At 45.3% G+C, this 13761-nt stretch overlaps 1 protein-coding gene across 3 annotated transcripts in view; it reads left to right on the top strand.

Annotated features, from left to right (window-relative positions):
- Positions 1-13761, top strand: part of LOC121271977 (RNA-binding protein with multiple splicing 2) — a 98909-nt gene that overhangs the window by 67831 nt on the left and 17317 nt on the right. For all 3 annotated transcript variants that reach the window (XM_041178243.1, XM_041178245.1, XM_041178244.1), the window contains one exon: positions 3666-3814. In XM_041178243.1, coding sequence (XP_041034177.1) covers positions 3666-3814 — 149 coding nt within the window. The remainder of the gene's footprint in view (positions 1-3665; positions 3815-13761) is intronic.

The raw sequence follows: 13761 nt of genomic DNA, 5'->3' as shown, positions 1-13761 counted from the left end.
AGAACAACTAAAACAGTGCCAAATTCTTTAAATTTCAGTACAGAGCTGAAGAAAGTTGAGGCAAACCCTAGAGAATGGTTGCTTCTGCGTGACATTATTTCTGATATTATTTCTAATGTTAAAAAAAATAACTCCACTGCTTAAAATGAAGCCCACCCACCTCATCCTTGCCCATATAAGGCAAAGTGTCAGGCCTAAGACCATAAATAGGAGCAGGAGTAGGCCACTCAAGCCTGCTCCACCATTCAAAACCATCAGGGCTGATCTTGGGCTTCAACACCCATTGTCCCACTTGCACCCTGTACCCTAAGCCTACAGAGACACTTGGAGCAGGAATTGGGTATCTGCATTAGCTGAACTGAATTTTTACTGGCTAAGGCACACATTTAACTGCAAAGAGTTTTTAAGCTCCTGAACTAAAGGTTAGGGTTGCCATGACTGAATTAGATCATTAATAGGAGCAGGAATAGGCTACTTGGCTATTGAATAAGATGGTGGCTGATCTGATTGTGGCCTAATTCCACTTCCCTACCTGTCTTCTCCCCACCCCCAGCCCCCCATAATCCTCTGCTCCCTTGTTGGGAAAGGTACCCAATAGGAAATTTCATTTTAAAATTTCAATTTTATAAAATGGCTTCATGCCTTTAAATATTTACATTGCAGCTTGCTGCTTTTGAAAGCAACTCAAACGTTGAATCTGTCCTCTGGCTGTGGCTTTGATCAGGAATTTACCAATTACTGAAGTAGTCAAACAGGAAAGTTTTCCCTTTGCTGCAGTGGGAACCTGAGTAAGAGATTCAAATTGAAAAATGGAAAAAGCAACATTCAGTAAATGCACCTAAATATTTAGTTGTCCACTATCTCCGTCAGCATCTTATTGATGACCCTTTTTGTTAACTTTTTTTTAATGGAAAATCCAAATCTCGGAAACGCTTGCACTGGGTGTTATGCTAGCGGGAGAGATGGTGACGCAGTGGTAATGTCACTGGGCTATTGATTCAGAGGCCCAGGCTAATGCAATGGGGACACGGGCTCAAACCCCACCATGACAACCGGCAGAATTTATTATTGAAATCTGGAGTTGAATGTTAGTCTCGGCAACTATCGTCGATAGTCATTTTAAACAAAGAAACACCTGGTTCACTAATGTCCTGGCCTGGCCTATGTGTGACTCCAGACCCACAACAATGTGGTTGACTCTTAACTGCCTAGCAAGCCATTCAGTTCAAAGGCAGTTAGGATGGACAATAAAGGTTGGCCTAGCTGTGCTGCCCGTGAATGAATAAAAAGCACATCCCGGCTTATTGCATGGGATTTATCGAAACTGATCATGGAGCTTAATAATCCATCTTGCTCAACCGGTTTAACTAACTATTCTTCCACTTGGAGTGGGATATAGGGCCGTGAAGTCTATATTCTGTCTTAGCTAAACTAGATTTTAAAATCGTTGGGAATGATGTAACGCTTAGCACCAATTTTGCCATTTAGTGTCATGACCTGTGTCTGGTTTTTGAGAAATCTGGAGTTGAGAACTGGATGAGAATGCCAGTCTGCCTCTGCTTTGAGCTTTGGACTTTAAGTAAGACTAAACAAATTTAATGGGCAGGATTTTCATCCTCCTGAAGTGGCAGGAGGACAAGCCCATCATTTCCAGCTACCAGCTGACATGCCAGTCTCCTGCTGTGCCCCACCCCCTCCCCATGAGCTGTTTTCATTCAGGTAGGGATCAGCAGGGTGACAGCCCATTAGGACAAATAAAAGGCCTATTAGGGCCAAAGTAGATGCCGACTGGAGTCTTCCCAGTCAGCACGTGGGCCTCCATGAGGCTAAACGTGGCTTAGGGATGAGGCAGCCTCCTAGCTATCCAGGAGGAGCTACCCCCTTGGTATAATGGTCCGGCAGCTGTAGATTTTTTCAAATGTAATTTATAAAAACTCGGTGCCTCCATTTGAGGTGTCCGCCCTCTCTCCTAACTACATTGACAACCCTGATAGTGGGGCTGCTGCCGATCTATCTCCCAGCTCTGGTAGGCCTCCTGTTGGCACTCCAGCCTCTGCAACCTGCCCTATCATCCTTTAGTTTGACAGCAAGCATGCACCCTGGCCACTAATTGACATGCGCATCAAAAGCTGCATTGGTCCCCAGACCCTGATCCAGGACAGGACCTCAAAATGCACCTGACATCAGAGTCCCAGCCCCACAACAAAAAACTCTACCCTATGCTTCTAGAGCCTTGCATTCCTAGTAAATTTTGGACATCCTGTAGGGAATTGAAAACCAAGGAATCAACTTTTGAACTGATGCAGTAATAGCTGGCTAATACCGTACTGGCACAAGCTCAAGTATTTGCAACCTAATATCCTTGTATCTCCCACCTGCTGTAGTAATGGAGACAACTGATACTAAGATTGCACTTCTATAAACTCTGAATTGAAGCTTTCTTTAGTCGTTTTAGCAAAAATTTACTTGAATCTGAAGAGATCCATTGTGGTAAACTATTAAATATGTAGTATCTGCTTTGGGAGGCATTCTGTTAAGTGGAATAATGTTAGCCCAATGAGCTGTATTTGGCCTAGGAAAGGGGATATTCATCTGTTGCTTGAACCATTGTCGTTTGGTAGTAATGGGAAAGGATTGCTTTCTCTATGAATATGCAGGCCCTTAAGCCTGGGCTAATAACTAGATGTTGAAAGTGAAGGGAGTTCCTGTTCTAGTTGCCTTTTTGTGTACCCAGTACCATAAGCAATGGGATTAGATACTATAGGCAAGATAGTTTTCAGAAAACCGGAATTAACCTATATTTTCAAATATATGTTGGCTCTTTTCTTTGTGAACCTCAGTCTTGGCATCAACAAAAACAAACTAATTAGGCTAAAGATTGGATGAATTGAAATCCTGGATTTTGCTTGCATGTGATGGCCCATCAGTATATTGAGCTAAACAACAATCTGGCTTCAAAACGACAGAAGCCACCATTTTGGTTCAGCCACTTCCACCTCATCCCAGACTCCTATGTTGTAGGGGGTTGCCAACCCTCAAGGATTGGTCTGGAGTCTCCAGTGATTGAAGACCAATCTCCAGGACACTGCTGTGTGAAACCCTGGAGAAAAATCATAGGGACGTGAAAAAAATTCTGTCATTTCCTTTTAATATTTCTCTTTACTGGAGATAAAAATGTTGAAAATAGGATGGGGGGAGAAGGTTACTTGGCGGACAAGCGTTATCCAATTGGGTAACGAGTTTCTTCGCTTTCCAATTTGTGTAGGCAGGGAATGTGTCACGTGAGGGATGGGCTGGCTGGCTAATGGCTGAAGTTGTGGGGCCAAGTCACGTGGTAGCAGCCTCCAGGAATAACATTTACAGTTGGCAACCCTACTACATATGCTATGGAGGCGCAACTCGTGTATAAAGTTTATGAATACAGGTTTCCATAAAGTGGTGTACACCAAGTTGTGAGCTCTCAGTAAGAGGCACCAGTGCAACCAGTGACTTTTTAAAACAGCCACTTAAGCTGATGGGGGAAAAAAAAGCAAATATTAAGTGAAGTTGTCTGGACTCGAATCAATTATTGCCATAGCTTAGATGTTGCATTGCTAACTTTTTTTTTCGCCTCCCCTTTTGAAGGTGACCCGACTAAACGTGTGAATCTGTTCTCCATATTTCAGATGACCTTGCAGGAACAGCACTGATCCCTGCATCTCCAGAGGCCTGGGCTCCTTATCCACTGTACACAACAGAACTGACCCCTGCCATTCCACATGCTGCGTTCACCTATCCTGCTGCTGCTGCTGCAGCTGCTGCACTTCACGCTCAGGTAACTAACGGTAGCTGTGTCAGCAACCGAGCACTCCCAACACCTCTCTGCACAGGTCCTGATTTCTTCCTTTGAGTCAGTTTTTTTCTCTCTCTCTCCCTCTGCTCACGTAGCAACCCTTTTTTTTTTACCTGATCAACCACGGTTTTCTTACTAATACACAGGCCCTATTCAATCGACTGCCGCCTCGCCAATCCTTACTGCATTAAGACAGATTTTTGCATGGATCACTCTACTTTCATTTTGGATCTAGGGGGCAGTAAAGTGGTGCTGTAACTAGTCTAGAATGAACTAGACACGCCTTATTTTCAGGGGTCAAAGGCTTGTGGTTGTGCAGGATAACTTCAAGCAAGAATGGATTATTAGACGAATTGAGTAAGTAAATCTAGATTTTCTTTAAATGTGAATACATTGTTATTTAATGATCTTTTGCCTATGGTGTGTATGCTATAGTGTGCTGCTTTTGGGATTTTCTAGGAGACGATGTTTCTTAAATCTGTGCTCGCTGCTTAGAAAAGGGCATTAGTGACTTGGAGCAGTAGCCCACTTAAAAATAGCTGCTTTGCAGCCAGTGTTGACCCCAAGATGGTCATACCCCAAATCAGTGCACTGAATTCTCGATGGGGAGTGCATATTTCACAGGGTAGTGCCTGAAAGTGACAGTCCTCTATCTCTGAGCAGTAAGGGTAGAGAGAGATGATCGCTATATACTTCCATTGTACTATATGAGGGAATGATTACTCTGCTTGGACGTGCAGAAACTAAGGTAGGTGGGTTTTTTAAATCCGTGGAATATGATGCCCTGGTGAGTTGGACTGCAAGTCAGACTCTCTATCTCTTTGTAAGGTTGCCAGAAATAAGCATTCCCAAGTTGAGCTTTCAAGCATAACGTCTGCTTTGCAGTGTCAAAACTATATTGCATGGTTTGGCTTCTTTATTGGGTTGCAAAATTGTCCAATTTTCATAATCCCACTTCCTTGTACACCTACCATTGAGCTTGCAGGAGAGAAGAGAAACCTTCAACAGAAACATTGGCCCAACTTAGTGCACAGTTCGGAGCAAATAGTGAAAATTGGAATGGGTAGACTGCAGCCTCAGTCACTAAAGCTGCTGTGCTGATTGTAAGTCGGCAAGCAGATATACCTGGTGCAATATGTAGAAGTGTAACTTCCCCTTTTTTTTGTTTTTGAATCATTCTATTGTGTGGCCGATCTTGTTTGGCTTGTGCGCAACAGGCTGGAGGTAAAAACCAAGGGTTTGGCTGGCAAATAATCTGAATGGGCAAATCACTTGAAAGAGGAATAATATTGGGTATCTAGTGTGCTGTCCAGGTATAACTATATTCTCTGGTTACATATGGTTAATGCGTTCCACTAAAACAAGAACCAGGTCCACAGGCTAGGATTTGAAGGGTACAATCTTGTCCAGTAACATCCTCGTAAACATGCAGCACAATAACCAGGACACGGCTTCACTTCATCTGCATGGCCACGCCTACTACTTTCCTCCCCTCCCCTGTGCTTTTCATCTCACCACCTCCGTTGGTTCAACACTTGGGCATGAAGATGGTACCCTTTTACTTGCAAGTAAACTCCACAATCTGGCTGCTTTTTGAAACTCCCATTATTTCCGTGATTTGAGTCTAGCTTAGAACGTGGTGGTCCTGGTTCCAGGTTTAATTAGCTTTTTTGTAAATTAAAAAAAAGCAAGAATTCCCTGCTTCAAAAAAAAAATCGTTTGCTATCATCTGGACACATTGTAAGCAAACATGAGGGATTGAGCTAAGGTTTTCCTAATTCTATCATTTTTATCTCGGCCTGATTTGATCATTGGCGTTTTTTTCCGGAGCTATGCTTTGATGCTGAGCAGAGTACAATTTGGAAGACCTTCCTTGACGGCAGGTGTCAGGTATTGCGTTGGGAGTTGAGGAGGAGAGATAGCACAGTTCATAATTGATTCCTCTGGCTGTCTGGAGCTTGTATACCCGCCAGCTTTCTGCCTGTCAATTGCTTACAAGTAATTTGTTCAGAAAGTGTTCGCGCTTCAAGAGCTCCAAATAGCCCAGTTGCGGAAGAGCGTCTCTCTCTCTCTTTCAGTGGGTCTGGGTGAAAGTGGGCAATAGTTCAAAGGAGAAATGTTGGCTCAACCATTGAGTCCTTTGTAGCTCAGCAAATTTGCTTGCAAACACTTGATGCTCCTGATGAAGACAATTTATTAAGCGATGACCACTTGTTATGGACTGCAAATGCATTTCGATATGGCTCTGCCCTTGAGTAGACAATAAGGGAAAAGAAATTAAAGGCTCTAGTCCATGATCCCAGAAATGCAATATCTGCTACTTAGCCTTGGAGATTGAAATATTCCCATTTTTTTTCTTCCTGTCAATCCCTCACCCTCATTGTAATAGTTCCAAATGCTGAGCAGCTTAAACTGGACAACCTGGGAACTGAATTGATCCATTCTACTGAACCGGGCCCCTTGCCTCAGGAGGTGGTGGGAGAGAATACTTCTTACATTTGAGGTCAGGCTTGACTTAAGTACATTCAGCTTCAAGAGAAGAAGCATCAGATCCAATTATAATTACATAATCTATACATGTGCAAAGTCCCTGCGATTGCCTGCACCCTAAATATCTTTGGCTTGCTGTCAGTGGAGTTGCTAGTTGAAGAAAGTCTGGGGGCTCCTTTTCTTCCGCTCTGTTACCCACCTTTCCTATTGTTTCAGACCTCAGATGGGTTTTTATAGGTAACACTTCTAAGGACCATGTCAGATTTAGTGATGAGTTTCTTCAATAGCTTATTGGGAAGTGCTGTTATTGTCACGTTTTGGTTCACTTGACTGGAGTTTGTTGAAATGTCTGTACCTACTAACTAGAGGCCAGAAGGTGGCTGCTGTTGTTCCTTTTTGCCACTAAACACTAAATTGAAGTTGTCATTTACTGATTTTTGGCTTGGGGGTTACAAGGTTATTTTTTGGTTTTGGTTTCAGATTTCTGCTTCCCTTTGTGTAGTGAGGGTTGGAGGAAGTGTCTCTTATTGCCAATTATTTGGATGAGAGGTGAACAGAAGTTATGTATTGAGGTCACTTGATATTTAGTTCAATTAGTTTGCAAAGTAAAAATTAACTCCCTTCCCGAAGTTTGTAAATTAAACCAAAATTCAGCCTTGCCTAAATGTGGTTCTAAAGTGTCTCCCCAGGCTGTCTAATGCATGCTGGTTGTTGGTGTTTCCATACATTAAATTGAGGGGGGGAAACAATTATGAACATCCTTAAATGGAGCAGATTTGTGATACAGTTTGACATACCCCTGCCCTAAATAGAGTGCCCACATAAAATCCAGCTGTGCTTGGAGTTGCTGGTTGTAGATGGGATCTTGCAGTTTGCATTATGCTTTGTACATTACAGTGGGAGACAACTTGACCTTGTGACAAGCCACTTTAGGAAAATTGGACATAGCTTAGGGATTGGGAAGGGGGAGAAAGCCAAAAAATCAATTTGTAACTTGTTTTGAGGTTTTGTCTCATGTTTTGGCAACGTTTAACTGCCTTGTTCAGGAAATGTTCACATTAAAAACCCCAAACAAGTTCGCATAGCCCATTTGTGGAAAACACTTTTTCAACTCAATCTTCAAGTGACATGGGCAACAAGTTAAAAGTTGGGCAATAATTAAGAGTTCCATGAGGAAACTCTTCAGTTCAGCTATTGATCCTTTTTAGGTAACTAAGATTTTGTGTAGAATAACTATCTCTGCCCCCATGACTATCTCTGCCCCCATGTAAACCTCCTGGCAACACAATTTATTAAACAATCTATCAAGTTGTTATGCAATGCAGATTTCATCTACTGAAACCTTCCTTTTTGTTTCCTGTGTTCTAATATTCTCCTGTCTGACTTCCCATCCTCCACCTCTATAAACTTAAAACTGATTCAAAATGCTGCTGCCCATATGTTCCCTTCATCACCCCTGTTCATGTTGGTTGGCTCTCAATCCAGCAACACCTTGCTTTTTTTTTTTAAATTATCTTTTTGTTAATTCTTATCCTTTTCAAATCCCTCTGGCAACAGGCCTCCCCATCTATGTAACCTCTTCCAGCCCAACAACACTTCAGAGATCGCATTCCTTTGGCCTCCTGCACATTCCCAATCTTATTCTACCCCCACAGTTGGCAGTTATACCTTCTATTGTCTATGTCCGAGGCTCAAATTCCACCCCCTCACCCCCCCTGCACTTTGACCAAGTGAAAGATACCAGCCATATCCTTATGGGCCAGGCGGTGGTATAGCAGTAATGCCACCTGGATGAATAATCCAGAGACCCAGGCTAATGACCAGATGTCCCAGGTTCAAATCCCACCAGGGCAGCTGGTAGAATTTAAATTCTGTTAATAAAATCTGGAATTGAAAGCTAGTCTCATTCACAGTGACCATGAAACAATTATTGATTGTCACAAAAAAATCTGGTTCACTCGTGTCCTTTAGGGGTAGGAAATCTGCTGTCCTGCATCAGTGTGGTTGACCCTTAACCATCCTCTGAAAGAGCCAAGTAAGCCATTTGGTTAAGTCACAAAAGAATGAAATCAGATAGACCACCTGGCATCAACCAGAAACAACAATGGCAGACCCAGCTATACTGACCCAGCAAAGCCCTCCTCACTAACATTTGGGGACCTGTGCCAAAATTGGGAGAGCTGTCTTTCTCAGACAATTCAAGCTCACCAAATCCCAGGCACCACCATCGCCAGCCCTGGGTATACACCCTGTCCCACCTGCAGGGCACATCCACCATATTCGATGACACAGTGGGGAGAGTTGTCCTGGGAGCTCTGAGCATTGACCCTGGACCCCATGCAATCTTCACGGCATCAAGTCAAGCATGGACATGGATGATGGATCAATGCTGCTCCATGTTGAATGTTGAACACCCTTGAAAGAAACACTGAAGGTGACAAGGGCACACAACCTGGGTGAGGGACTTAAATGTCCACAGTTAAGATTAGCTTGGTAGCAGAATTACAGACTGTGCTGGCCGAGTCCTGAAGGACATAGCTACTGGACTGGATCTGTGGCAGGTGGTGAGGGAACTAACGAGGGGGAAAACCTACTTTACCTCATCCTCCCTAATCCACCTGTTGCAGATGCATTTGCCCATGATGGAGTTGGTAAGACTGACCACCTCAGTCCTTGTGGAGACTAAATGCCATCCTCACATTGAGGATACATTCCATGTTGTGTGGTACTACCACTGTGTTAAGGGAGATTTCGAACAGATCTAGTAACTTACTACTGGGCATCCATGAGGTGCCGTGGGCTATCAGCAGCAGAACTGGGTACAACCACAATCTGTAACCTCATGGCCTGGCATATACCTACTTTTACCATCAAGCTGGGGGATTAACCCTGGTTCAATGAACAGTGCAGGAGAGCATGCCAGGAGCAGCACTGGGCATACCTGAAGATGGTACAAAACCAGAGGACTTGCATGTCAAACAGTGGAAGCAGCATGTGGTAAACAGAGCTAAGTGACCCCACAGCCAGCAGGTCAGATCCAAACTCTACAGTCTTCCACATCCACATCCTGTCGTGAATAGTGGTGGACAATTAAACAACTCAGTGGAGGAGGAGGCCCTCTAAGTAGCCCCTTGCCTATCCTCAATGAATGGTTGCTCTACGATTAGCTGCACCCCTAGCCAAGACATTCCAGTGCAGCTCCAACTCTGGACATGTGGAAAATTTGCCCAGGTATGTCCTGTTCACACAGGACAAATCCAAACTGGCCAATTACTGCCCCATCAGTCTACTCTCAACAACAAAGTTTATGGAAGATAAAAACAAAAAACTTTGTTGACAGTGCTATCAAGCAGCACTTACAACAATAACCTGTTCACTGGTGTTCAGTTTGGTTTTTGGTGGGGCCACTTGACTCCTGACTTCATTATACCCTTGGTCCAAGCATGGGCAAAGAACTGAAAGGTGAGGTGTGACTGCCCTTGATGCCACACTTGGTCAAATGCTGCCTTGTCAAGGTGCATTAGCAAAACTCAAGTTGATGGGCATCGGGGGGGAAGCTGGTTGGAGTCATGTGGAACACAAAGGAAGAAGGTTGTGAATGTTGGAGGTCAATCATCTCATTCTCCACCCCCCACCTCAGGGACAATATGTCACCATTCACACTGTGGCTGCTGTCAGTAGCCAGGCACCCCTGGGACAGCTAATCATCCTACCAGCGGCCTGTGTTGTAGAAAATTAAAGGAATCTGAAAGAGTTGCCCTTGTGGACCCCCAGTTCCCCTCAGAACCAGCAGACTCCACATTGAACAGTCCTCTGGCTTTATGGCAATAGGGCATGTTCTCTGAATCTTTCAACTTAATGTTGAGGGACTGTCAGCCTCCAAGCATGAGCTCATTGGATGGATGTATTGCCATGCAACACCATCTGCCTACAAGAGACCCATATTGGAACTGAAGAAGCAGGTCATTATTACATCAAAGGCCTACTCTGCTATTCCCCTCGTGCTCAATACCGTGCCACCCTGTCATCAAGTGCGTTCTGGGGGACGGTTTTGGCTTGGTGGTTTCCATATTGCAAACTTATACAGGCCTCCCCAGCACCTGCTGGGAACAGTAAGTCCTGCCAATATTGCCTCTTCCAGCCATCTACACAGAAGACTTCAACAGCCACCACACTGACAGGGGTTACTCAGCACCAGACAGTCATGATGAACAGCTCCATAGTGGGCCTCCAGGAATGACCCCTCCCTGATACGTGGCCCCAAGGAACATTTTTTTTAAATTCGGCCAGGTGAGGTTGGAAGTGCTCACCTGACCTGCGCTGGGTCAATTCCCTTGAATATCAGCCCCAACCAGCACAGCGTCTAGTCCTGGACAACTTCGACATAGTCAATATCAATGCTCATTGATATTGGCCTTTGCCTTCCAGTCAACAACAGTGCAAAGATGATGTAATGGAACGCCCATAAAGCAGATTGGCCAAAATACAGTGAGACCTTGGACCACATCATTGTAACTATAGCTGTTCATAATCTATCTCTGGACGTGTTTTTTGTGCTACCGTTCACGGCTGCTTGCACAGCCACCCCTCATGGCTATTGACCTATCTACACCTCATGCCCTCACACTCCTAACGGAACATGAATCATCTCATGACCCTGATGTAACAGACCACCGCATTGAATCTCTCAATACTGCACGTCACACCAGGAGGAAAGGACTGCAAAGGTCTATTTCACTCACTCCAGTCCGAAGTGCTGGAGCCACATTTTGAGCAGCCATCTACATCAAATCGCCCATCAGTCACCCTGTGCCAAGTTGCCAGCCACTCACTCCATATAGCGAGGACACCACTAGAAAAGATGAACCAAGAGTCCTAATCCCTTCAAGATCGCAGAACTGGAGAAAGCATTAAGGGGCTTGAGATGAGGAAAAGCAACGGGATATGACATTGGCAGCAGAATTCCTGCAACAACTTGAGGCTGACCCCCCCCCCCCCCCCCCCCCCACCCCCCCCCCCGCCCCACTGCCTCACCGCCTCAACACATGTTTGTCTGCCTAACTCTGTTCTACACAAGAATCATCAGCTCAAAATACACTCCCAAAGATGTGGCATATGGCAAAAAATCACTGGTAAATATCTGATTAGCAGCCAGCCATCAAGCAGTTTCACTGCTTTGTGTGTGATTGGAGATCCTTTGAGCGTTCTCCTGCGGCACCGATATCTCCAGAAGTAGAGACTGTCCCTGTTGAGCAAGCTGGTTTCTGTAAGGGGTGCAGCACATGTGATGCAGAAGAACCTGAAGACTGGCACGGTGCCAGAGTGTGGCACACCGACCAGCTCCTGAAGCTGCCCGGAATGCTTCTAACCTAGAAGTTGTCGGAACGCTCGCTCGCAACAGAGGATTGAGTCCACCTCGGGCAGGGGAGAAGGGTATGGAGAAGACAACGGGCTACCGCAGGGCTCGGTGCTAAGCTCCAACCTTGTTCAACGTATGACCTGCTAACAACCACGTCCTGCAAGTTCATCTCTGCTGATGACATCTGTTGTGCCACCCAAGCTGCATCCTTCTGTACACTGGACCAGACTCTTAACGAAGACGTTACAACGTTGACAGACTACAGCAGCACCCGATGTTCTACGTTAAAACCATATCCAGTGTATTCCACCTCCACAATGCTCGTACTAAAATAAGATTGCATACACACATGGATGGCCAGAGACTAAAGCATGATCCCAATCTAACATTCTTGGGAATAACTCTGGATAGGACTCTGTTCTTCCAGGAACATCTGAAGAAAACAGCAAAGGGCAAAACCAGAAACTACCACCTCACTAAATTTGTTGGATCTACATAGAGTGCTGGTGCCACTCCAGATCTCAGCACTTGCCCTGTCATAGTTAGTAGCAGAGTACTCTGCTACTGTCTGGCAAAGGTCCGACCAGCAGGGCAGCCCTGCTGCTACCACCTAGAGGACAAGGGGGAGGCAGATACATGGGAACACCACCACGTGGAAGTTCCCCTCCAAGTCACTCACCATCCTGATTTGGAAATATATTGCCGTTCCTTCATTGTCACTGGGTCAAAATCCTGGAACTCCCTCCCTAACAGCACTGTGGGTGTCCCTACACCACAGGGACTGCGGTGGTTCAAGAAGGCAGCTCAGCACCATCTTCTCAAGGGGCAATTAGGGATGAGCAATAAATGCTGGCCCAGCCCTGTTGTATGTCCGGCCTCCTCCAATTGGAGACTGGAAGATTTGGCCCATGTGCCTCGAGGCACCTTCCTCTTGAAGCAACTGGGGAATTGTTCCAACTCTGCATCTTTTTAACTAAAAACCTACTCGGCAATATGGTGGGTTGGCTAGATTCCTCCTGAAATCCTGGAGCAGAAATTTACAGATAGACTAACCTAATTTGATTAACTCGGAGGCCTCCTGGTCTCTGACAATCCAGAAGCTGGAGATACCCTGAAGGATGCATGCAGGACCTAGTAGAAGTCCTGATGCAAGCACATCCCTGCTACTTGCACAGGAAGTTTAAACTTCGGATTTTGTTATTTTTTCCCCCCTGGTTTTAACCTGCCTAAATTGCTCTGTGATTGGTCAGAACCCTACAGACTTGGGCTGTTTGCCCTTGCAGCATAAAAACCAGCAATCAGCTGGAGTGTCAGAGCTCCGATACCCACAGCAATTTTCATGTTTTCAACACCCCCCCCCTCCAAAACAGACACCCACAGACAATACTGACCCCCACCTCTGACCACCTGACTATCGCGCCCCTGCCACTACTGGCTTAGTGCTGTAAAAAGGGATGGGTGGGGGCGAGGTGGGAGAATGGGGTTGAGAAACTTATCAGCCATGATTGAATGGCGGAGTGGACTCGATGGGCCGAATGGCCTAATTTCTGCTCCTATGTCTTATGGTCTTTTACTCCCCCTGATGCTGCTGTCCCTCACTTGAGCTGCTGCACATTTCTCACCAGGGCCCAGGGTTGAAGTCCGGGCTAGGAATATGCATTTCCCAGTCTCGGGTAAGTAAAAAGGAACAGTGGCAATCCGATGGTGAATGCCATTCCCCTTGCTAAGATTGTTCCAGCTTAACCTGCCGACTTTCTAGAGGGGGGGAAGCGCACTGATCGAAACCTAACGTTACAAAACCTGATGCACCTGAAGAATGTGTTGATTATAAAACTCTGCTTGTACAAAAGGGCCGGTCCCAAATAAAATCCTGTAATACATTTGTGTAAACCGACTGCGTAAGGAATAAAACTTGTCGGACTCTCTTGACCTCTCTGCCCACTGACCTCGTTGAAAATTAGCTTGGAGTGGCAACTTTTTTTCGAAACTTTCAAAACAGTTCCAGGGACCTCGTGAGGGACCAAAGTTCGTCCTTATGTGACACCTAAGCTCTTCAGAAATGAAGGTACGTCAGTTTAAA

This window comes from Carcharodon carcharias, chromosome 32 (genome assembly GCF_017639515.1).
Source record: "Carcharodon carcharias isolate sCarCar2 chromosome 32, sCarCar2.pri, whole genome shotgun sequence".
NCBI lineage: Eukaryota > Metazoa > Chordata > Chondrichthyes > Lamniformes > Lamnidae > Carcharodon > Carcharodon carcharias.
This window is presented reverse-complemented; position numbering and strand designations above follow the sequence as displayed.